At 49.5% G+C, this 26,345-nt stretch overlaps 1 protein-coding gene across 2 annotated transcripts in view; it reads right to left on the reverse strand.

Moving 5' to 3' along the window:
• LOC119436275 (diacylglycerol O-acyltransferase 1-like) overlaps positions 1 to 26,345 on the reverse strand; it is a 215,378-nt gene that overhangs the window by 101,763 nt on the left and 87,270 nt on the right. For both annotated transcript variants that reach the window (XM_037703076.2, XM_037703075.2), the window contains one exon: positions 13,372 to 13,412. In XM_037703076.2, coding sequence (XP_037559004.1) covers positions 13,372 to 13,412 — 41 coding nt within the window. The remainder of the gene's footprint in view (positions 1 to 13,371; positions 13,413 to 26,345) is intronic.

The raw sequence follows: 26,345 nt of genomic DNA on the forward strand, positions 1-26,345 counted from the left end.
TGGTGATTGCAGTATTTATAAAATAAATAAATAATAGCGTTTTTTTTTTTCGATAAAGACTCCGAACACCTGCCACGAAGGAATGTACTAGAAGTACTCGAAAGAGCAGTCCAGCCCTATTTACAACGCGCTCCCATCTTGAGCTGCCCTGAAGATGTTGACGACAGTCATGCGATACGATCCGCTAATCTGAGAAGTTTCTGAGAATACTCCTTGTAAATCAGTCAAACCAACTGACTGACCAAAACGACAAGCCTTCGGCCTATATACTCAAGCCGCCAAGGAAGCACTTTAGATTGTAATTGTGAATAAGACACATTTATGAGCTACTGTGTCCGCAAGGGTTTTCGCCGGAAAGTATGGCAACCATTGTAAGTGTATACGAGGAATAAATATTTATTTTCATTCCTCAAAATGCATTTGATGGCGGAGAGTTGTTGTCCCGGCGCATGCATCTCTAGTGGATTTAAAGAAGCTCGATGTATTAATACAGTTACACTGCATCCATTTATAAGAAGCCTAGATGAACCATTTACGCGTCCTCTACAATTAGGCGACTTGTTCTTGAATTCACGGTGAGGTAAGAAGCGCGCCCGACCCAATCTTCCAGCGTTGCGCGCGCTGCACAGATCGGCTGGGAGCAGCTGAGCAGGGTGGGGTCGCAGCGCCCCCCTCCAAGCAGCGGCGATAGGCATGAACTAGCCCCGATGCGAAGGCCGTAAGAAGCGAGCGCGCGCGCCAGTCGAGCCCGGCCGTGATTCAACGTACAGTCGAGTGCAAAATATTAGAGACCACGGGAGCGGCGACTGAACTAAAGCCCCTTGATGTTAGAAAGTAGCGACACTCTCCCCCCCGCGCGCGCTTTCCTCCTCAATTCTCCTCGGATTTCTCCCCCTCACCGGGCCGGCGCGGCGCTGAACCCTCCAGTGGCTCGCTGCAGCCGCATTAGAATCAATGCGCGCGTTTGTTTATTCTGCCCTTTGAAGCGTTGTATGGGAATTTATTCCTTGTGAAACTGTCATGACGAAAGTACGTTTCCGATAGAACGTCGTGACATTTTTTTTTTTTTTGAGGACGCTTCGATAAATACAAGCGGAAGCGCTCCGAAAAAATGAGTACCAAGCTGTGGCTGAGTTGTTTACCTCTACGTCGCCACTTGGGTTGTCCGTAACGCGGAGGTGTATTGGGTGCATACAATATAAGCAGCGTAGAGTATAAACGAGAATTGGTTCACAATCTTCGCTCTTAAAAGGCTCAGAGAAGGTAACCAAGAAGAAATGTGATAGTTTACTTAAAGTGAATTCGCCGAAATGAGTGGGCCAAAAGCCTTTGTACCAATGCCACTGTGCAAAATACGTGCTGTGTTTGCGAAACAGCCAACATAGAACTTACACACGCGCCTGTATTCCGTCACTATGAAACGACGAGAAATTACATTCCATCACCTCTGGGAGTAACCTAAGCGTTTCTCTCAAAAAAAAAAAAAGGCTGATTGCTTACACGGAAGCTGCTAAGACTGGCACTTGATAATTAACTTACAGACTTCAAGATGTCAAGTTTATCAGAATTGAGGGAGATTACCAGAAGCGCGTGGCTTGTACTTAATGAGCATGCGCGAATAATACATAATACCACTTATCTACCTATATATTGCGGTTCATGCCTTCGCAACATAAAGTACGTAAAGAAAAAAAATGCTCGCAGTATTGAAACTTTGCAAAGATACAATAAGCACGCAATAAGAGTAAAATAGTTCCTTGGCTTCACAAGTATCAGGCGCAAGGATCACACGCACACACACGATGCGCGCACACACATACACGCACACACACACGCACACAACTACAAAATATGAGTTACAGGCATTAACTCACAAATTACATACATTTGAAAACTAACGCACGCGCGAAAACACAAAAAGCTTTGTCACGGCTCGAAGAGTCAACGAAAATTTCAGCCGACTCACTTAAAAAAAAAACTATATGCACAGTTATCGGTGCTCTCTGTATTGAACTGAACGAAGAGTCCGGCTATGGGCGAAGAGCATTAAAATCGCCATGCAACTTAATCCACAAATATGAGGAAAGCTGCAACATTCACCTCGCAAAGAACGGCGTGCTTAGAAGGGGCGAAATCCCTTCTCCCGATGTTATGGAGCCACTGCTTCCGACGCACGACATTCCGTTCACTTCGGGGGATATAAAATAAGGCTTGCCCTTTCTCTGGCCTGCTGCTGCATTGAAACGCGCAGCAGCAAGGCAGTTTCACGGAGAACGAATCTCAGATTCCTACGAAAGGATGGAAAAACTTGGGAAACACGTTCGGAGCGGCAGGGCGACCACCACTTGGACTGCTCATGGCGAGCGGGAGAAACTAAAGGCGCGCGAAAGCAAGTTTCGCGCCGTTTTCGTGACGTCAGGGTCACCTGACGGGGTAGTCTCGCGCGCCGCAGCCATTCAGCGTGGCGGATCCGCTGCCTCCGCGAAAGAGGTGGAGAAAAAGAGGAGGTTGACCGCGTCGGCGAGGGTGTTGCGGCGTAGATCAAAGCGTGTCGCTACTTTCTAACATCAAGGGGCTTTAGACTGAACTGCATGGCTGCGCCTTCTGACGGCTGCGCGCCGAAGTTCGAGAGCACGTACTGCGCACGCGCGTCCTTTCTTACCTGCCAGCCTGCTCGTTCGCTCGCTTCAACCGCGCGCGCTCCGGAACGCGTGAGAGAGCGCAAGGTGTCACTTCTGCAGTCGCCGTCGAATCGCCCGAATGATGATGTCATCATATCGTGACGAAAACACTTCATTTGCACTGGCAGCACTCGGAGCGCGCCACTCTCTGCACCTTGCTTCTTGACGTTCCGCGGCGCGAAAAACATCCTTCGCGTCACTTTTTTTCTGAAATCGAGTTTTGTGGTAAGGTCAGAAAGCAGCGATGTCTTTTGCGCTCCACTTCCGGAAATTCAAGCATGATGCATGATGCATGACTCGAGAATAATTTATGTTGTTGACACCCCCAGAAATAAGCCGAAGAACGCAGCCGCCTGCTTTTTTATTTTTTTAATATAAGCAAATTCTTCGGTTTTACGTGGCAAAACCACGATATGATTAAGGCACCCGGTTTATATAGTTTTTGCCGCCTGGGGTTCTTTAACGTGCACCTAAATAGAAGTACACGAGTCTTTTTCCATTTCGTTCCCATCGAATTCCGCGACCTGGATTGAACCCGCGAGCTCAAGACCGTATCCACTATACTATATAGCTACTAATTAGGCTACCGCGCAGGCTTTCTTTTCTCTCTCTTTTTTTTTGAAGTATCGACTGGAAAAAAAAATTCACGTACGGCTTACGGCCAAAGATTAGCATATAGAATGGCCGCTTTAGGCTATGGGACCAAATATCTTTGTACGCATTTTTATATTATTGTCTAATAAAATTGCCATTTGATTTAATTAACTAAAACCGTTTGCGGCGCTCGAGGTCCGACTGCAATAAATGACCCCTTACCGATTACCCGCATTCTGTTACGCGAGAAAGGCGAAAATTTGAATGAAATGTTGCGCTGCAGCTTTTTTGGATGGGGCAGCGATGTTTTATTTTACTATGTGCCGCCGGCACATAGTAACATAGCACATAGTAAATGTGCCGCCATCCGGCGGCACATTTTACTATGTGCTGCCGGATGGGGCAGCTATGTTTTATTTGCTTGAAGCGGCAAGCAGGAAGGTTGCATATGTTTCTCCTTCTGCGTTTCGCAGGACCTACTGATGAAAAACTTTATGCGCAACAATACACACGAGAGATACATGCTGCTTGAAGAACGAGAAAAATATTTTTTCTCCGAAGGGAACCGTGCAATAACATAGCAGAATTAAAGCCGACACTGCAGCCGCAATGCATGCGCAATGACAGAGCGGTATTAAAAAATAGTAAAAAATAAATAAAGAAGAGAAAGAAAGTAATTTATTCTTAAGGCATAAATACATGTCATATGCAATTATGAACCCCATTTGAGCGGTCTGAACGCAAATACCAGCGCGCGAAGTAGTACGAATGACGCTGCCGAGTAGTATCGCCAGCAGTTTCCAACGGCGCGACCTTGATGCGGCCCAATCCACTTCGACTGCAGCGCCGCCCCAGTATTTTTCCACGTCGGGCGCCTCACTGCAAAGTATGCGCCGCCCCAGCCGCTTGTCCCACTCGACCACATTCTAGTACACTCTAGTATTGGGTAGTAAGTACCTTGGGTAGTATTTAGCCCTGGCTGTGGCGAAGCACGTTTCTAGCCAGAGTTTTGTGGTGATTTTCACTTTTTTTCTGCCCTGTTGCGAGTGCGAAAAGGCTCGTCACTTCTCACAGACCACGTCGACCACGCTGCGAGCTGGCCGCAGCCTAGTTTTACGAAAACGGACTCTTCGTGCGCCGTTGGACGTAATGCTGAAAGCAGAAGGAATAGGCGACGCCGATCCGCAGAGACCTAGCTCAGCCTCGAAAAAGCATCACCGTCGTTACTGCTGCGTCATGGGCTGCCACGAGCAAGAAGGCCTGAATACCAACATCAGATTCTACCATTTTCCTTCAAGGCCTCACGCAGCGGAGCGTCGAGCGCGCTGGATAACTTCACTACCCCAGTATACGAGCAGCACAGGTTCGAGAGTTAAATGTGCTCATCCTTGACCTCAAGCCAAGACGTTAACGCAGCGCAGCAAGGCAGTATTGATTACAGCACATCGATGTTCGAGCGCTGTCATTAAGAGCTACATCAAGCCAGCAGCGCACGAGCTCGCGCTGCAGCGCGCAATTCGCACGTACGTTACTGCGAGCTCATGCATTGCATCAGTTATTAATCAGATGCTAAATGGACCGATGGTCGCTACTACAGCGCAGACATGACTACTTGTTTAGCGGCATGCAGTCAACAAAGATTGCAGGAGGCCCGCCGTTTCGCGGCATGCTGAAAGACCGCTGCCGTCGCGGCGCGTACCGTCGTGCGTTCGAGCAGTTCCGTACACATGTCTGCTGTCAATTCCTTTATAGCAAACATTTCCTCGCGTTTGTGCGTCTGAATCTAGCAGCGTGCAAACCTTAACTGAAGTTCAACTTCGTACGCGATTCGCTTCACTTGCTGCGATTGACACCGCGATAAAACTTCGCCGCTTATTTCTTGAACGGCGTACACGTATTCGGCGTGACACAATTTCTTGCCTTTACGCAGCGTGCCACCCCTGAAAAAATCTTCGGCGCCAGATATTCGCTGCAGGCCGTGCTACAACACAACCGAAAGTGACGGGTCCATATTGTAAACGTGCTTTCCAAAGCAGACGACCGAGCTTGGTACTACCCAGTTCAGGACAGAGGGCGCTCTTTAGCACCATTTTCACAGCGTCCCCTGGGCAAAGCAGGAGCTCCATCAGCTTCGTAGAGTGTATATGTTCAGAATATTTTGTTTCCAGTGAACGCACGGTAGCGAACTCGAGGGCGAAATGCAAAAACGCCCGTGTACCGTGCATTGGTTGCACGTTATAAAAAACCAGGTGGTCAAAATTTATCCCAAGTGTCCCACTACGGCGTGCTTTCATATTGTTACGTGTGAAAGGACACAGACGAAAGAGGCTATTTACAGGCTATTTACACAGAAGCCAGAGAGCCAGGCCCACAATCGCTCGCACCAAGAGCACAGACACACTTCGTCGTCTTTCGCGCGGCGGCTCGTCTCTTCAACATCTTTCGATGTTATCGTAATACTACCCCCCCGGCGGCAAAAGCGCCGTCACGGTGCTGTTAAATATCCAAGGTGCTTGGAGAGGTGTAGGGTTTGAGCCGGGCGACGTGGACAATATCACTGGTGGTCACAGCGGAGGACGTAGTGGGCGTGGCTAGAACGATTTCGTAGGTGACATCGGTCACTTGGCGGAGCACGCGATATGGGCCTGTGTAACAGGAGAGCAGTTTTTCACAAAGGCCAACTTTACGCGATGGTGACCAAAGCAACACGAGGGTGCCGGGCGCAAAATGCACATCACGGTGACGGAGGTCGTAGCGTTGTTTGTTTTTCTTGAGACACTTGCAGACGAGCACGCGCAAGTTGGCGAGCATGGTCAGCACGGGCGATTGCATCACAGGCATAATCGCTAGTTGAAGCTGTGGGGAACGGGAGCACAGTGTCTAGTGGTAGCGTCGGTTCTCGGCCATACAATAGGTAAAACGGGGAAAAGCCAGCAGTTTCGAGACGGGAAGAGTTGTATGCAAAGGTAATGTAAGGTAGAGCGAGGTCCCAGTCACGGTGGTCGGCGGAAACGTACTTCGATAGCATGTCTGTAAGCGTGCGGTTCAAACGCTCAGTGAGGCCGTTCGTTTGTGGGTGGTAGGAGGTGGTAATTTTGTGCTGTATTGAGCAGGCACGCATGATGTCGTCAATGACTTTGGACAAGAACGTACGGCCACGGTCGGTGAGCATTTGACGCGGAGCACCATGCATCAAAATGATATCGTAGAGGAGGAAGTCCGCGACGTCAGTAGCGCAACTGGTCGGAAGAGCGCGTGTTACGGCGTAGCGGGTCGCGTAGTCCGCAGCGACGGCTATCCACTTGTTTCCTGATGTAGATTCCGGAAAGGGGCCGAGAAGGTCTAAGCCAACACGATGAAAGGGCTCGGCAGGGATGTCGAGTGGCTGCAGGTAACCAGCGGGGAGCTGGGAAGGCTTCTTGCGTCGTTGGCAAAGTTCACAAGCAGCGACGTAACGCCGTACGGAACGGGCAAGGCCCGGCCAGAAAAAACGGCGACGTACTCGGTCATAGGTTCGAGAGACGCCGAGGTGTCCTGCCGTTGGGGCGTCGTGAAGCTCTTCTAGAACGGTTGAGCGGAGGTGTTTAGGGACTACAAGTAGAAACTCGGGGCCGTCCGAATGAAGGTTACGACGGTATAGAGTACCGTCGCGGAGTACGAAGAGGCATAGAGTAGTATCGGCCGGAGAGTGTTCCAAACGGTCGATGAGTGCTCTGGTGTAGGCATCACGACGTTGCTCGTCGGCGAAATGAAGGAGCTGGGATACTGAGAAAACGGAAGCAGCACTGTCAGTATTGGAGGAGTCAGAGTCGTCAACAGGGTAACGCGACAAGCTGTCAGCGTCTTGGTGCAGGCGGCCAGACTTGTACACCACGGAATATGAAAAATCTTGTAGCCTCAAAGCCCATCGACCAAGCCGGCCTGTAGGATCTTTGAGCGATGAGAGCCAGCAGAGAGCATGATGGTCAGTGACGACAGAGAAAGGGCGACCGTAAAGGTAAGGGCGGAACTTCGCAACTGCCCAGACAACAGCAAGGCATTCTCTTTCCGTAATGGAATAGTTGCGCTCCGATGGTGATAGGAGGCGGCTTGCGTAAGAAATAACGAGATCCTGGCCACGCTGACGCTGGGCTAAGACGGCACCTACACCATGACCGCTGGCATCTGTACGCAATTCTGTAGGGGCATCAGGGTCGAAGTGGGCGAGAATGGGCGGTGAGGTGAGAAGAGTGACGAGACGAGAGAAGGCGGTGGCTTCTGAAGTACCCCACGAAAATTGTACGCCTTTCTTCAAAAGATTAGTGAGGGGTCTAGCAATTGCCGCGAAATCCTGAACAAAACGACGAAAGTACGAGCATAGCCCAACAAAACTGCGAACGTCTGCGGCTGTCTTCGGAACCGGAAAGTCTCGGACGGCGCGAGTTTTGTCGGGATCAGGCTGCACTCCGGAAGCGTCGACGAGATGGCCCAGAACAGTAATTTGGCGGCGGCCAAAACGACATTTGGACGAGTTGAGTTGCAGCTTCGCCTTTCGAAATACATCAAGTATAGCTGTTAGACGCTCAAGGTGAGAGTCGAACGTTGGCGAGAAGACGATGATGTCGTCGAGGTAACAGAGACACGTGGACCATTTAAAACCTTGGAGCAAGGAGTCCATCATACGCTCAAAGGTGGCCGGGGCATTGCATAATCCAAACGGCATTACTTTAAATTGGTATAGGCCATCAGGTGTTACGAACGCGGTTTTTTCTCTGTCCATGTCGTCGACAGCAATCTGCCAGTATCCAGAGCGAAGATCAATAGAAGAGAAATAGCTGGAACCGTGAAGGCAGTCAAGGGCGTCGTCGATTCGTGGGAGCGGGTAGACGTCCTTCTTAGTAATTTTGTTCAAATGGCGGTAGTCTACACAGAAGCGCCACGTGCCGTCCTTCTTCTTAACCAACACCACAGGTGACGCCCAGGGACTCGAAGAAGGCTCAATGATGTCTTTATCTAGCATTTTGGTCACTTCATTTTGAATTACTCGGCGTTCCGACGCAGAAACGCGATATGGTCGTCGGTGAATAGGCGTAGCATCGCCAGTAGGAATCCGATGCTTGACCGCGAGCGTCTGGCCTAAAGGGCGATCGTCGAAGTCGAAAATATCTCTGTAGGCCGATAACACTTTGGAAAGGTCTTCAGCCTGAGTAGAGGACAGGTCCGCTGCAACCATTTTCTTTATGTTGGGATCGGTGCCCGAGGCTGGCGCGAGGGGCACGCCAAGCTCGGAAGAACCATCGGCTGATAAAGCTGCCACTTGATGGTCGCCGAGGCAGTCAACGTTGGCAAGGCAAACACCTTGCGGGAGAATTTGTTTTGCCAATCCAAAGTTGAAGATAGGCATGCGAGTGCAGTTATTAGTAATGGTAAGAATAGTGTGAGGCACGGTGACGTCATACTGTAGTGGAATGTCGGGCAGAGGAGTGACGAGGTACTCGCCATCAGGAACAGGTGGGGAAGACAACAGTTCAATATAGGCTATTGACTTTGGTGGTAGGCGAATAAAGCCTTTGGGGCGTAAGCGGCACTGGGGTTCATCAGGAGGTTCTGCGAGAATCTGCAACTCAAGGCGAAGGGTGCTGGCAGAGCAGTCAATAAGAGCAGAATGTGCAGAAAGAAAATCGAGTCCGAGAATTAGGTCGTGGGGGCAATGAGCAAGCACGGTGAAGAGGACAGGAGTGTGGCGGCCGGCGATGCTGACACGTGCCGTACACATGCCGACGATAGGGACAGTACCGCCATCCGCGACGCGGACGACGCGTGCCGACGCTGGGGTGAGGAGCTTTCTGAGTCGTCGTCGGAAGGCAGCATTCATAATGGAAATATGGGCCCCTGTATCGATCAGTGCAGTGACAGGATAGCCGTCGACGTCAACGTCAAGAAGGTTTTGGTTCGTAGGCAACGTGAGCAGAGGATTTGAGGGCAGGGTCGACAACGCAGCTTCACCTCCAGAAGCTGCAGTGTCTAGTTTTCCGGCGGCATCCGGGAGGTGATAGGCGGCGACGAAAATCGACGGGGTTGGGGCGAACGAGACTGGTGGCGTCGAGGTGAGGGCGAGCGGCTGTAGCGACGGTTCGGAGCAGGGGCATCAGCGACAGTGGGTTCATGGCGGGAGGCATAGGGAACAGAAGGTCCGAAGGTGCGGGGATAAGCGGTGGCGTATGTCCGAGGAGGAGGTGGCCATCGGTTGCGGCAGTGACGAGCGACGTGGCCGATGCGACAGCAGTGGAAGCAGATCGGCCTGTCATCAGGGGTACGCCATTCGGACGGGTTGCGGCGAGATGTGGCAGAAAGGGACTGCCGAGGGCGAGGAGGGCCACTAGAGAACTGGGGAACGCTAGGTTGAGACGTTGAACACACGGAGTTCAGACCCATGTTTTCAAATTCCTGTCTGACGACGGCCTGAATCATCGCAATCGTGGTAGCTGGCGGATCAGGAGGCGTCGTGGAGAAAGCTGAGGAACAGGCAGCCTCGAGCTCGCGACGAACAATTCGAGTTACGTCGTCACAGGTGGTGGCCTGACGCGGTCGACCCTCACATGTCGACGTAGCAGCAGTGTTGGGTAGCCGCGTGATGTGGGGTGTGATACGGCGGCTCTTAGCGTGTTCAAGGCGACGGCATTCTTTTATGATGGCGTCGACAGTCGAGACGTTGCCGAAAACAAGCAAATTGAAAGCGTCGTCGGCAATGCCTTTTAGCACATGGGCCACTTTATCTGCTTCGGACATATTATCGTCAGCTTTGCGGCATAGAGCCAAGACGTCGAGGATGTATGAAACATACGGCTCTGTAGAGGTCTGCACACGAGACGCAAGAGCCTTCCTCGCGGCAACCTTGCGCCCAAGAGGGTCGCCGAACAGTTCCCGAAGCTGTTCTTTGAAAGTGTCCCAACTGGTGAACTCGTCGTCATGCGTTTGGTGCCACACGCGTGGGGTGCCGCCGAGATAAAAGATGACATTGGCGAGCATAATGGTTGGGTCCCACCTGTTATTAGCACTGGCGTGTTCATAGAGCTTGATCCACTCGTCAACATCCTGTCCCTCCAGGCCAGAGAACACACCAGGGTCGCGATGTTGGGCAACCGTGACGATAGGCGTAGTCGGGCGAGCCGAAGCCGTTGCAGAGGCGGTCTCGTCACCGGGGGGCATGGTGACAAGCTCGATGTACCGACCACTTCGGAGTTCCGTGGTGAGGACGGGGATCGCTAACCTCCACCAGAATGTTACGTGTGAAAGGACACAGACGAAAGAGGCTATTTACAGGCTATTTACACAGAAGCCAGAGAGCCAGGCCCACAATCGCTCGCACCAAGAGCACAGACACACTTCGTCGTCTTTCGCGCGGCGGCTCGTCTCTTCAACATCTTTCGATGTTATCGTAATAATATCTTGGTTTTGGCACCTAAAACCCCAGAATTAAATTTTATTTATTTCTATCGCGGGCAGAGCTGTGGCAGCGCCTCTAGGCCCTTCGCCGTTCGATATTAGAGCTATAACGAACCTAAAAGCCTAGTAACGAAACGCTAAGAAGTTTCCCAATCCCAAAACCCTGTTGACACCTCCAAGGAAAAAGCGAAAACTTGCCACTCGTCGTCAACGGCACGTTCGCCATGCACCCTCCAGCGCGATCCCACATACCAGCATGGCGCCGGACGATAGACTGTGCTTTGCCGTCAAACCAAGAAGACCACCGCGTCCCCATTCATCTATCAAGGACCAACGCTGCGAGACAGCTTCGCATTTTAGCACGCACACTCTCGTTAGCTGAGTATAATACTACACATACAAGGCGCATCAAACTGCACAGACTAAACTCTTCGCTGCAACTCGGACCTCTGGCACCGACGCGAGGCGTCTCTTCTGTGTCAGTTGTGTTTGGGAGTTACCTTTACACCCGCCCTGGTGGCTCAGTGGCTAAGGCGTTGCGCTGCTGATCACGAGGTCGCGAGATCGAATCCCGGCTGCGACGGCCGCATTTTGATGGAGGCGAAATGCAAAAACGCCCGTGTGCTTGCATTGTAGTGTACGTTAAATAACCCGAGGAGGTCAAAATTAATCCGCAGCCCTCCACTACGGCGTGCCTCAAAATCAGAACTGGTTTTGGTACGTAAAGCAACAGAAAGAAGGAGTTGCCTTTACGAAAGCTTATTCAGCACTAACTGGAATGGCTGACAGTCCTGTATGTGATGTCTGCGGATGCGAGGAAAACATTGACCCCTTATTGTGCCGCTGTCCTCAATTTGAAGCAGAAAGACAATGTATGATCAACGCACCCAGGAAACTAGATGATCGTCCTCTGAGATAACAGACTATACTAGAACACCGTCCCCACCGATCATCGGCTCAGCAGGAAGTGAAGGCACTTTTGCGCTTTCTCAGAGCGTCTGGTATGTACGAGCGCCTTTGAGTCTATAGTACGGTCCGTGCACGTATCCATACCTCCCCACCCTCCCTCTCTTTCTCTCCCTTATTTCTCTTCCCCTTCTCCCTTCCCCGAGCGTAGGGTGGCCAACCGGACTCTTGACTGGTTAACATCCCTGCCTTCCTTATATCCGTCTCTCTCTCTCTGTGATCGCAAAATGGCGGCGTCCTCAATAAATAGCGAAGTGCTGGTGCGACCATGTGTCACAGACGAAGGTAAGCTAATCTCCCAAGAAGATAGAATTATCTCACTCACGGATCTTATTTACTCCGCGCTGTGTTATATGCATATAGCGAAGTTGTCTTCGTGCGCTGCGCATTCGTAATGCATTTAGCCGGAGTTTGTCTAGATTTTTTGCTGAAAGGAAACTAGTACATCGGCTTTTAGTGCTCTGGCAAGGACACATAGGCAGCTAGTGGGTGCGAAGTAAGGAGAAGTACAAAGTCAGTCGTTTTTCGTCTGCTAATGCAGAAGACGACGAGCAGTCTGCTCTGATTGACTACAATCAAGTCAGCCAAGTACAGCACAACACGTCATAGCCTCGGTCCTGCACTACAGTGGCGCACCGACGGGGGGGGGGGGGGGGGGGGATTCGGGGGTTGTAACCCCCCCCCCCCCTGAGGCCGACTTAACCCCCCGTTTTGTTTAACCCCTTTTCTTTCCTTACGCATTTTAGTACTGCAACTAAGATGTAAGATGCGCAATCGTCTGCACACTAGCAAAAAGCGCATTTTTTGACAATTTCCCGTGAAGAAATCGAAATTAGTGCTGTTTAGATGGTATTGGCAAACTGTCAACCCCCCCCCCCCCTAATTTATTTATCTTTGATGTATCAGTTGTCAGAGTGGCATACATCCGTGCAGAATTTTTTTGTTCTTTCTTTAGCGTCGTAGCGAAAAACTTCCTTAGATTTCGACATATTTCAAATTTCCCTAGGGTTGGCAGCACTGTGGCACTGCGCCAGCCTAACGTGTAGCAACTGCGTGGCACCCATGGACACCGGGTGTTATTCTGGACATTGTCGAATCCCGCCATGTCGAATTTGCAATCTGATCAGCTCTGACTGGCTTAAGTACGCTTGATTCTGGTTGCTCTCATCGATTCAGTTTACCTGGCAGTACGGCCTCTCTGATTGGCTCAAAGTGCCTCCATTACAAATTTGACAATATTGGGGAATTCGACATATACGGCCTGACTAGGAGGTGATGGACTGACATGGTCCCCCGAAAGGTTATGACTTCCGGTACCTACGCAAGCCATAGAACCCGGGATGAGTGCGCCTCCAGCCCTGAAGAGACATACGGAAACGACAGAAGCGGCCATGGCTGGAGAAAGCGTGGGGAAAGAAACTAAGGGGGGAACATGACGTCAGGCAGCTATAGCCTCGGCAAGGCCAACCTCCCCTGCTGTGCCTTCCGGTACCTACGTAAGCCATAGAACCCGGGATGCGCGCGCCTCCAGCCCTGAAGAGACATACGGAAACGACAGAAGCGGCCATGGCTGGAGAAAGCGTGGGGAAAGAAACTAAGGGGGGAACATGACGTCAGGCAGCTATAGCCTCGGCAAGGCCAACCTCCCCTGCCGTCGCCCCTCCCTCACTGGCGGATCCAGAGGCAACCAGGAGTGCACACTCACTTGATAAGGTTTTCCAAGGCCACTCTGCTGTTGGATAACACCTGCGCAAGAAAAAGAAAATAGGATAACCTTTAAGGGGCTTGTTTGTTCATGCAAAATTTTGGGTACGAACTGCGCGAAATTGCGTGTATTCGCGGACTTCTTTCATGCTCGGAAAAACACTTTTATGTAGCACGTATTGATGAACAGAAAGATGTATCGGAAGTTTTTCATGTTTCTCTACAATTTTCTCGTTGACACTTTTCATCGAATTATAATAATTGAGAAGTTGATTAATTAAAATAATTATGTAATTAGGTGGAATGCAAAAAATAATGTGAGTATCTCCAAGCGACACAGACAACATTACCTTGGTTTAAAAGTTTCGCTCAAGTTAACCGAAATACCCTGTTGAAAGTTAGCAATGATGCGTACAGAGTTGTACTGAAGTTCGCACAGGGCCTTTCAGCGGAAAGACTGGCGAGATGATGGGAAGGGGTCTGGGCGAAATTTATGACGTGCACACGCATTGCCTCAACAGCACCGAGCGTTGTGTAGTCTTGAGCGATGACAAGTTTCCGCCGTTGGCGTGCTCTACGGTAAGCCGGAGCATGTTCTGAGAGCTTATGCTTGGATGCCCTGAATTATGTGCATGTTAGTTCTGTAGGTACCAGGGAAGACGGATAGGCTGTTGTACAGCAGGAATCCGAAAATACCATCATGTACCACTGTATGCAGTATAGAGTGTATGCAGAAAAGATCTCGGGTGTGTCCAACATTTCATTAAAGTCTGGAACTTTACGCGCCAAAACTACTGCTCTAATTATGAGGCACGCCGTAGTGGGGTACTCGGGATTAATTTTGACCACCTGGGGATCTTTAACGTCTCCCCGATGGACGGGACATAGGCGTTTTTGCATTTCGCTCCCATCGAAATGCGGCCGCCGCGGCCGGGGTTCGATCCAGCGGCCTCGTACTTATAGCAGGGCAACATGCACCATTGCCGTTAAGCGACCACGGCGGGTGGGTGTGTCCAAAGAAACTCAAAGTGACAAATAGCTGTCAGATGCTTTTTCACGTAGTTCATATAAGTAGTCCAGGACAGGTGTCTGTCAATCATAGCCGTCAAGAATCTTACCTTTACTGTACGATATCGGCTTTCCGTTGTTATCACCACGTATGGAGACACTGGCGTTTGTGTAAATGTCACCATGCGCATTTTTCACGGGATACCTTCAGCCCTTTTCAGAGGGCTGAAGGTATCCCCCCCCCCCCCCGAAAAAAAAAAAAAAAAAAAAAAAGCCTTACGCGTTTTTGCGCGTATTTAAGTTTTCTAGCGCAAAGACGCAGCGAACAAGCTATTGCTAAGGGAGTATAGGTATAGCCTGGTCACACGTGCATTTTCACGCGTATAGCCGTCCTTGACTTGTGAAACTCACTTCGCCCCGACGAGGACGACGCCATCTACGCTTAACGGAGATTAACAACTAATGATGTCTTCGCCGATCGCGCGGGTCGTCTCAATGATGCGTTTTCGAAGACTGGTCCATTCAGCGGCGCGATGAGAGACCGTTGCTCCAAACGCTCACTGTACCTGTCGTACTTACTGTATTTTACTGAGCTTACTTTACTTTTTACGTAATTTCTTCACAAGCACACGCACACGCACACGCGAGGGAGGGGGGGTCCCATGTCTTTGATATACATGTATAGAGTCTGCTTAAGCTACCGATATTTATTATCGATCACGTCACGAAGAGGAAAGCAGACGCTAAGCAACCGTTAAAAATATGCAAATACCACGTAGCTGGACAGAACCTGTTAGGCCGCGCTTCTATCGAACATACAGAATGGCCGGTGTAGGGCTGCATGATTGTTTTGTATATATTGTCGCAGTGCCGCAACTTGCCCACGTGTTTTATGAATAGGGAGGCGGTCACTCCCCAGCGCGTCCGGGCAGCAACCGTTTCTGTTTTTGAGGGGTCGAACGGCCCGCGTGGTGTCGGGTGACGAGCCGCGGCGCGCGCCGGGGGGGGGGGCGGTGCGGATGCGGAGAACGGATTCGGTGAACGCTGTCTTGCACGCACTGGGTTGGTATTCCGCCGATGGTCATAATGGGTCAACGCGGACAAACCTCGAGTGGAACGGCTGTACGCGGTGTTGTGGCGCCGGCCTCCGAGTCCCCTGCGGGCTAGAGACGGCGCCGAGGTTTATGGCCTAGCATTGTTGACCATGTGTTGTGCCAACGCCTATTCTAGAGGAGGCGTTGGTTGTGCGTACGGAGCGGGGGTCCACTCCCCTACGCGTCCGGGCGGCAACCACGTGTATCTTGTTTTGAGCGCTGAGAAAAGCCCGCGTGGTGTCGAGTGTCAGCTTGCAGTGCGCGCCATAGAGGCGCAGTGCGCATGCGAGGATCGCGTTCGAAGAACGTCGTCTGGAAAACACCGGGTCCGAATGCCGCCAACGGTCATTATTTTTCCACGCGAAAAAATCTTGAGGGGGGGGGGGGGGGGACTGCGGTACACAGTGTTGTGACACCAGCCCCCGAGCCCCCTGCTGGCTAGAAACGCCACCGAGGCTTGAGATGGCCTAGCAATAAATCGTGCGTGCCTGGCGTGTTTGCTGAGGTCGTCACTGACCACGTGGAAATAGCCGAGGGAAACGGAGTTGGGGAAAGAAGGAAAACAGGGTTGTTTTCCAATACATTTACTTTTAATTGTAAGCCCACCCCTTTGGGTTGTGGCTTAACAAACTTTCAGCTCTCATTGGCAATTGCTTCCGTGGGATGGGCCAACGGTCCTACCGCCCTTTTTCTTTGTCTCTTTCACCTATAACAATCGAGACGAGGTGCTTGTTCCTCAGTCTAGGCTGTAATCACTAAACCTGATTGATCAGTAAGACTCCGTACGATGCAACGCTAGTCTGGGCGGTAACCACTTAGTGGTAGAACAGTGAGACTCGGTTGGTCGTATGTAGTAACAGATGTCCTAGGCTCTAACTTAAGACAAGTCGAAGAGTAAGGCGCTGTTTACTTGTGTGTTTTGCATCAGTGTTGTTTTGCTAACTCTGCATTTGACTGTGTAAATATATTCGTTGCAATATATCTTCAAGTTTTGTTACCTCCAACCTGCCTTCTGCTTCATCAACGCCGATAATCACCTTGAAGAGACTTTCATCGACTTCAAGGACAAAGAACAAACGTAACTGAACCAATGTAATGTTTGCCGTCGCTTAGAGATACTCAGATTCTTCTTCTTGCATTCCGCCCAATTAGATCATTAGTGTTAATCAACTTCTCAATTATTATAATTAGATGAAAAGTGTCAATGAGAAAATTGTAGAGCAACATGAGAAACGCCTGATACAGCTTTCTGTTGCTTGATACGTGCTACATAAAAGTGTTTTTCCGAGAGTGAAAGAAGCCCGGGAATACACGCAAAATTTCCACGCGACTGGCCGCTCGAGGCAATTGAAGGCCGCTCAAATTAAAGTGCATTTGATGCATTTGATGCATTTGAAGGGCGGCAAGCTTCACAGTGTAAATCATGCAAATGCTTTCCTGTGTTTAACAAGTGCACTATCTTGAACAAGCACACGAATCACCCGACATGTGAAATCCTTGAAGCTGAAAATATTTTGTCTTCTTTATAGACATCGGTAAAAATGACATGCCAAGGTGGGGCTTCCAGATGGTTTATCGGCACGCGTGGGTCGACGCATGCTGCAGGGGTCGACGCCCTGCATGGCGTAGCGCCACGATTGTGACAGACTGGTACGATTTATGAGTGCCTAATGTTATTATGAGTACATAATACTATTATGAGTGCATAATTCAGCGCTGTGTGCGTCTACGTCTGCCCGTGTCCTTCGCGTTGTACCTATGGTCATGGAGGCCTCGCTTGAGATACTAATTCTATGCTTCCATGACATGATACACGCCAGGAAGGTTCTTGAAGGTCTCCTCATCCATTGCCGTAATAAAGGCGCGGACGGAGTACGCAGTGAAACAAGTTTCAAGAAGCAAGGCTGGCTGTTCCTTAGTGTAATTGAGCAACCCGCTTTGGGAGATGGGTTAAGAAAGGTTAAAAGCGGACTACTTAAGAATCGTATCCCCTCCCCACTTTTTTAAAGAACATGCGTATAAGATTCACAACACCCTCTCCTGGCTGTGTATTCCATGATACTAAAGTGTATACCACCTTCAGCGTCACTGCATGCACCTGTCACGGTCGCATCTGCAAATGGCAGAAACATTCTGGTACAGCAGACAAGCTCTTTGCGAATGTTTTTCAATTTTCAAACGGCCTTAACTTTCAATCGCGCCATCCACACGGCTGTTTCCGAGAAATCCAGAAACGCTTTGCTATAGAACTTGCCATCTCTATAAAAAGAGAAAGCCCCCGCTTAAACGGAGAATGATAGCGCTATCGCGCGCTCGGTCTAGCTACTTTTTTTTTTTTTTTATCGACCTTGACCTAGAATCTCCGCGACCGTCTGTGAATAGGGGGGTGGGGGGAGAAAAGCTGGACTTACAAGGATTCGACGGCCCCGTTTCGCTTCAATCAACAGCATTAGCATGTTGTCAAACATTAAACGTAGAAACAAAAAAAGTGCTGGAAGAAGAAACTTGCGCGCAACAACACAGCCGTCCTCCAAACTGCGCCTCCATCATACAGGCGAGAATGGTTCTGGTACAGTCTTCCATACTTCTGCCTAAATCGCTCAAGTGGTGTGCTGCGACGCAAAGATATCAATATTTATGTACTATCGACCAAAAAAAAGTTTACGGACCAAGGGATCTGACAAAAAGCTCAATATCTCCGCAGCCTCAAAACGCAGCCTGGGATTCCCATTTCCAACCTCTACTGGTATATGCGAACAACATTAGGTGTATACGGTTTTACCGGCCACTTTTAAAGGCTGCTCGGATATTTAGCGTTTTCTGAGATACCGTGGTCCGTAAACTTTTTTGGTCGATAGTACGTTGCTGGCCGGTTCGAGAGGCAATAAATACACGATGGTTCTCAGCTGAGCTAGTTGAGATTGTTTCTCGAAAACTTGAGAGACAATGCTTGGGACCAGCGGAAGCCACAGGGTCGCCAAGGCAACTCAGTACTCGGTCAGATATACTGTAACAAAGCAGCTGCTGTGCTATTACCAAAAAATATAACCTCATTGCTTACTATTCTTTCTTTACCGATGTAGCCCAGCGCTCCAGTGTGGACCGCCGTACGTGAAACACGGCCACGGGTCGCCTTCGAGACCGCGTGGCAATGGCAATTTGGCCTGAACTTGGGTAACAGAGCGAGCAATTAATTCCGGCGAAAAATTGCACCGTGGCTTTGTTTTCATTAAGAAAAAAAAAGAAGGGGGCACAAAGCGAACAAAAGTGATTAAAAATTCGCCACAACTCATATGCCGCAACTCGTATGCCGGCAACTGTCTGCCGCAGCAGGTGTGAAACCACATGCACTGAGCATGCAAAAGCCTCAGGCAACCTATACAGATAGTTCTTCGCCGCTTCAAATTGACGCTACATAGAAACAGCGCTTGTGCGAAGCAGGGCGGTGCATACGCGTAGTACCTGTACACGGCTTCTGAGGGCATCCGGCAGTGATTAGAGACCGTTGACTGCGGAAAATGAACTGTTGAATATTACGGGGAATAAAAAAAAAAATAAGACGTGTTGCACGACACAGGCTTAGGAGTGCAATGGCATGCCAATGGAAGGCGAACACTCCGCTTGCATGCTTATCTGCTTTCATACCTTGAATATTTGCGAAATGAACAGGAAAAAAAAAAGAAAGAAAGAAAGCAAGCACAGAAAAGGGTCAAATATAAGAAACACGACTTTGTTCTTTATTTTGTGCCCATTTCTTCCTATTTATGAACACGCACCAAGTGGCCCAAAACTTGTATTTATTATTATAGGCACATTTCACCCACTTTGAAGGTATATAACAGAAAATATGGGCCGATCTAGAAGGAAGTGCGGTCTAACACAGCAAAATTTGCGAAATGACCAGGCATGGTTATACGTACCTCCTATTCAAACTGTTTTTTTGCGAAACGCTTCTACTGCCCATTTCGTGATAAACTAGGATTCAGAATCAACAAATCAGGAGTACTGTGTAGGAATACTTCCACTTGAATGCGAAAAGGCCTGATAATGACAGCATGAAATCACGCAAAAGTGTGTCAGTCGTGTCAGGATGTAACACTTATTTTTCGTGGACCAGACAGAGGTATATCAATCGGCGGGTATAAGCATGAATTAAAAAAAAAATATGGCTGCGGCTTAGCTCAGCTAACCCTGGATATATGTGCAAAGCAAAAGCTTGGTTCAGCCTGGTTAAGTCTTGGTTTCACTTGATTAACCTTTGATTTAGCTGTAATTATTATACTTAGGTTATACACTCATCGTTAAGCCAGGTATAAATTATAAGCTGACAAGTCCAAGCGTTTTGCGAGCCGAACGGCTCGCTCTTCCTCAGTCTCCGACGCTAGCTTCGCGCGCTTGGTATTCCGGACCCTCTCCAGTGAAGCAGTTCGCCGGGCAATATCCGCGGGATGGTCAGGCGCCGGCGGAGCTCGGCGCGGCGAGTCACGTGATGCGTTGCCAAGGCTACAGCGCAGCTGCGGTCAAATGAAGGTCAAATTTCTGGCGACGGCGAAACTCGGCTCGACTAGGTTAGTAACGCTTTCGCTTTAAAAATTAATGCCCAGCCAGGTAGGCGGATGTCCCGAACGCATTTCTTCCACTCCATCCTAAGCACAAAGCATTTGCGCGAATGTTCGCACATTACGTTGCCTACGCTGATACTCCGCACAGCGAAATTAAATAGACTGCAAGGAGTTACAGACAGTACAGCCTCGACCCCTAAGAACGTTTGAGCAATCGCCAAGCAGTCCGAAAGGGCTTGCAGTAAACGAGTTGTTTCAATGCAGCTGTTGCACGACTCAGTGCGCCTACTGCTGAACAAGTGCCAACAAGAAGTTTATAAACCCTATTTTTATATAACTGGGCCTGACCGCCGTTGTTTGCTTTCTTTTTCTATTCTTAAAGGGGCCCTGAACCACTTTTCAACGAAGTGGAGAAAGGCATTTGAGATTTTTTTTTTATTTCAGAAATAATTTGACGCAAAAAGTACTTCAATGCGTCAAGCAGAAGCGGAGTTATTGGCAATCAAACACGGCCTCCCCTATGCTCCCGTTCCTTCTACAATACTTTGCACTGCGAAGGCTACGGCGGAATGGGGCGGGGCCACAACGCTCCGCCTTCGAAATGTCACCGTGGCGCGCAGTTCAAATGTCATTTTGGACGTTAACGCAGGCGCCACGACTTCCGATGTTGATGCCTATACAAACGCAAGCCAAACGCGGTTGTCCTCAGCGGGCCGCAGTGCGCGTAGCCAGTGGACTCGTGGCGGCACCCTGCTGCGGCCGCGGTGTAGCCGACCGCAGCGACCAATAGCAGCCGCGTATGGGAATGTGCTTTACTACGAAATAAATCACCCAGAAAATAGTGAGGATCATGGCTTTTGTTGAAACGAGAGCATTGGAGAGAAAGGTGACTTCGTGCTCGACTTGCGAACTCCCTGCACCGCATACGACAGCAAAACCCGGCTGAGATGTTCACAGCAGCGTATGCTACCCGCGGACAATGTTATTTAAGCAAGCCCGAGGGGTGGTTCAGGGCCACTTCAATGGTTTTCATAAAGGTGCCGCGTAGCACGAGAATACAGAAGCATATAAGAAGGCCGCGGGGTGTGGGGCTGGAGGGGGGCGCAGTGTTCGAGGTCGACCGCCTTTAGAAGACTCATGTATCGAATTCCGGTGGAGTTCTGCTACGCTAGTTCAGGATGTTTCAGCAACGAATATACTGCGAGATATATTGTCAGCTCAGAACCGGCTGATGCAACCGTCGCTCCTGATAGCATATGCATTCGCACCCGTTCATGACTGCGCGCCACGTGACTCTTCTAAGCTTCCTCTTATATACCCTTCCCACAGCAGAGCGGTTGAGGTTATCCACCAGTGAGACAGTTACCGCGGTTTTCCTATTTTTATAACCACTTCCTTCTCATAATATTCGACGCTTCCAACAAAGAATGCGAGATTACCCTAGCTACCCACTACTGTTCGCTCTTATCTCGAACAGACCTCGCCTCCGCCTGCTCCTTGCTGGCGGCCTCAGCTGCCTCTAATGCTGTAAGGCAACTTGAGCCTTAAAAAAAAAATATTGCGACAGCATTATAGGAGGACTTGACAAATTTTGGAGGTATGTAACACAAAATATGGGCCGATCCTGAAGGTAGTGTATACTCTAAGGCAGCGTCTCAAAGCACTAGCGGTCACGAGGGACGAATGCGCGAAACTGGCACGTGACGCATGCGCCAGGCGTTTCAAAAGAGTGACGAGAGAAGCGCGCGTGCGATCGTGGCCTAATGATCAGAGAATTGGGCTGCTGTAACAACAGTTCGGTCCCAACATCGGTCACGCATTTATAGGCGGACTTGATTCATTTTGGAGGTACCTAGCAGAAAACTCGAGGTGTGCGGAGCGAACGTGAGCGCGCCACAGTGTGCACGAAATCGCAAGTTTGTAAGACAAACGAGGTATAGAAAAGTCGCAGTGATATATGAACGCACGCGTGCGCAGATGTCGAGACGGCACAATCACCACATTCTAAGTACGCTATCGTACATTTAGAGAGTTAACGGTGCAAATTTCTATTATTTTTTTTAAATAAAGATGTTACGGATTACATGTCGGTACAATGCAACGAAGCGCCCAAAATAGCAACCCAGTGAAGCTCGCTATAGGCCTGAATTGCCATAATCTGACTTATCTGACTATGCTGCTGTCAAGGCGTAGAAGCTAAGAACATCTATACGCAGACACAGGCATTCTCCCTAAAGTCGGTCTTTGATATCCCCATGAAAATTTCTGCGTATCTGTCCACTGTATTCGTAAACTAAGGTGAACCGGCATGAAATTAAGGTGAACCGGCATGCTCTCCAGTAACTCATCTTCGAAAAAGACTGCTAAAATCGCGGCGATGGCGGCAACGCGAACCGTTATAAATTTTTATTTCTCCTAACCGAAACTGAACTGGAACGAAACACGAGCGCACTGAACCCGAACCGAAAGGGTATTTTTTTTAAATTTTTTTTTCGGTTCGACACACTCGTTCCAACTGCGCTACACGACGATATACATGAGGGCAACTTCGCGTACTTGTACGCTCACTTGACGTTTTTAGCCCACACACACACACACACACACACACACACACACACACACACACACACACACACACACACACACACACACACACGCACACACACACACACACACACAGCACACAGCGCACGCAGCACACACACACACACACACACACACACACACACACACACACACACACACACACACACACGAAAAAATCACACAGAACGAACGCTGAACTCCAACTATACATTTATTCGTTGAAAACACTTGTTTGAAGTACGAACGGAAAATACGTTAGCCCGGATTGTGCCACACGCTAAGGAGACAACAGAAATGAAAAACAAACGACGAGGGTAACACACGCGTAAGGAATATATGAAAAAGTAGATGCGCACAACATGTACATCATGCAGACCGTGACACATATGCCTAGCCCTCCTGTAATAAAGTTACTTCGCTTTCTAAAAGTGATACTGATGACTAGCTGACGCACTTCATCCCTCTTTTCTATAGGTATGTGGTATGCCTCAATCAGCTCGCGCGTCCTCTGGTTTTCGCGCTGTAAAAGCACAACAGCACAAACCCGAACTTTTGCAGTGCAAGGCCCAGCGAGAAGGCCAAGTGAGGCATGCGCAAGGGTTATATGTCGCGATTCTGAAGAAGTGTGTCACGTGTGCCAGTAGTGACCCTGCTGTCCGCATCTAAGTTTGTTTTTCTTCTTTCCTTTTCTGTTGTCTTGGCGTGTGATAGCCTTGCTTAAGTATTTTTTGCTCGTATTTAAACAAGCGTTTTTCGTGAATAAATGCAGTCAAAGTTCAGCGTTCGTGTTTTTTTTTTTCTGTCATCGTCAGTCGCGCTGCTCTTAACCATGTATACGGTGTCACGCATTTTCCCACGTTCGCCACCGATAGTACATTTCGACCAATAATATAGTGTTATTTTCTTTAGACTAACCTGTTTTTAGGAATGCCTCTTATATCTGCGATAGTTAAAGTGCCGCGTCGACGTCTGGTGCAAAGTTTCAAACCGGGAACCAACTCGTACGTGCACTTCAAATGACACCCCCTGGTTCCTCAAGGCCCCGACCTACCAGTTCCCACACAAGCAGCGCAGTAAACAGAACCATGAACCAGGATATAAGACGCATTGTGTGTACGCAAACATGCTTATCTATACACCGACATGCGGAACCTGGATAACAAGCAACATACAACTGAATATCAGCGTTGATATCGCTTGTCCGCCATCAAATAGCGCAACGCCTTGGTTCGAGTGTCGCACGTGCATAACGAGACAATGATCCGCGTGCATCAGAGATAAAGGAGCATGCGGATATGCGAACGCTGCAATTCGGCCATCCTCCTATACGCGGAGTGCACGCTGGCAGATACTTACCCGACCTAGAAATGTTGGCAGATACCCGACGCCATCTTCCACTAGAAATGTTTGGCCAGCGACAATTACCGTTTGGTTTCGAATAATTTGCATTTACCAACTTGTCACTGTTCATGAATCCGCCGTGGTGGCTTAGTGGCTGTGGTGTTGCGCATGCTAAGCACGAGGTCACGGGATCAAATCCCGGCCGTGGTGGCCGCATTTCGATGGGAGTGAAATGCAGAAACGCCAGAGTGCCGTGCATCGGGGGAACTTTTAAAGAACCCCAAGTGGTTAAAACTAATCCGGAGTCCCCCACTACGACTTGCCTCATAATCAGCGTTTTGGCACGTCAGACCCCCGGAATCGTTTTGTTTTTACATTGCACATTGAAACGCCAAGCATACACGTATGCCTATAGATACGGACGAGATCATGCGTGGTCTACGTTTACACGCGGGCACTGTCCTTCGACGATGCACCGGCTGCGCTTTAGTCGCATAGCGAAAGCGTGCTGACACTGAATACGCAGAGTATCACTACATGCCTAAATTGGAGGCCAACGCACGGCTTGAGCGGAGTCACACGGTCAATTATAAATGGTGATCAGTTAGTGTACGCCCTTGTCAACGCTTGCAAATCGGCCCAAGGATATACGCATACAAACACGTCTCCTCCTAGCACGTGCTCACAGATAAACGATCGTGACGATATATCTGGAACACCAGAACGGTGCGCGTTAGCGTATTAAATTGTGTTTTACGTGCAAAAACGACAATATGATTATGAGACACGCTGTAGTGGGTTTTGACCACTTATAGGGTTCTTTAACGTGCCCGCAATGCACATTACACGGGTGTTTTTGCAATTCGCCCCCAGAAGAATGCGAAACCGAACCCGCGATTTTTTTTTGTTCGATGAACGAGTAATCATTCATCATTTTAGCCTTTAATCGATGAATCGCTTTCGATGCAGGGTTTTTCACGAATTAATCGATTAATCGAAGTTGTTGCCGGGCACCTTTGAAAAGTAACACAGTTACTTACTTTTGTAGACCTTATTTTAATGTTTGAGAGGGGGAACCAAGTTCGAAACACAAGTGTACAAACGTTTAATAAAGTATGATCTTTAACTCGTTAAAGACTAAATATTGTTAGCACTAGTGGCCTTTGAAACTATTATCAATATATGTTATTAATCGATTAATCATTTATCGATATTACCAACCGTTCTCTGATCGTCCACTGAATGGTGGCTTGTCGGAAAGATTAGCAGCGCACAATGTGCGAGGGCACTTCAAGCAACGTCGGCTCGCACTTTACTGAGCGGGCTTCGCCGCGCCGCACGGAATTGGCGAGATGTATAGCAACGTTTTATCGCTGCTTTTTAATGCGATTAGGATTGGTGGGATACTTCGCCCACTTCTCGATCGGCGTGTCCGTGTTTATCAAGCCGTTCTCCCAGGCCTTCACTAAAAGAAAAAAAAGTCGCAGTTTCGCCCGAAAGGCGAAGCATCAATTGCGATAGTAAATTAGTACAGAGCTATACGGAGCAAGGATAGTAGTTTTATCGGCTGCTTAAACTTGGACACATTCTCTTACTAACTGAATTAAGAAGCCTGATGTCAGCGCGCACAAGCAAACATGAATAGATCACACTCGATGGCCGCAGACAACCGCTGTCAAAACGCTGGCGTGAGCAAGCGCAGAAGCAGCGGCGTGCGAAGGTTCGTGCGGTCTATCGCTTCAACGGAAACTGAGCGGCGAAAGCACAGCGCATACAACGTTAAGAGCCGTGTGGAGATCGCTTTCAAGATACGGTGCGCGCGACAGCCCGCAGCGGCGCAAAGTACAAGTACGCAGTTGCTGAAACAGTAGACGCCGCACCCCCTCCCTTCCTCGCTACCTTTCCGCTTTCCTCCTTTCGCGTGGGAGATTGAGTCGCCAGTTCCCCTTGCGCCCGGTCGCAAGATACGCATTCGGTGCCGAAGCTAAACGTCGCCTCCCCTCCCATCCCCCCACGGCCTTTCGCACGACGGAAGACGTAGCGGCGTTTGCTCCCTCGCGCGCTTTCACTAGCACATACAGCATAGGGCGCGCGGCGATGATTTTATCGCCCTTTGACTTTATACGAAACATCACGGCGACGATGATGCCGACGGCAGGAATCCGCTTGGAGTGTCCATATAATTGCTATCGCAATAAAAAAGTAATGGGTGGAATCAAACCGTGTCACGCGGGTTACTCACGCCCAGCAACCTAACGCTCCAGCGCGATATGCGACGAATGCCCGCGAGGATGGAGGGATTAATGGAACCTTTCTATAACCTTCCACGATCGGCGGCATCACCAACTCCAACGAATTGGCCCACGCCCGGGCGCGAGGACTTG

Source organism: Dermacentor silvarum, chromosome 1 (genome assembly GCF_013339745.2).
Source record: "Dermacentor silvarum isolate Dsil-2018 chromosome 1, BIME_Dsil_1.4, whole genome shotgun sequence".
In the NCBI taxonomy this organism is placed as follows: Eukaryota; Metazoa; Arthropoda; class Arachnida; order Ixodida; family Ixodidae; genus Dermacentor; species Dermacentor silvarum.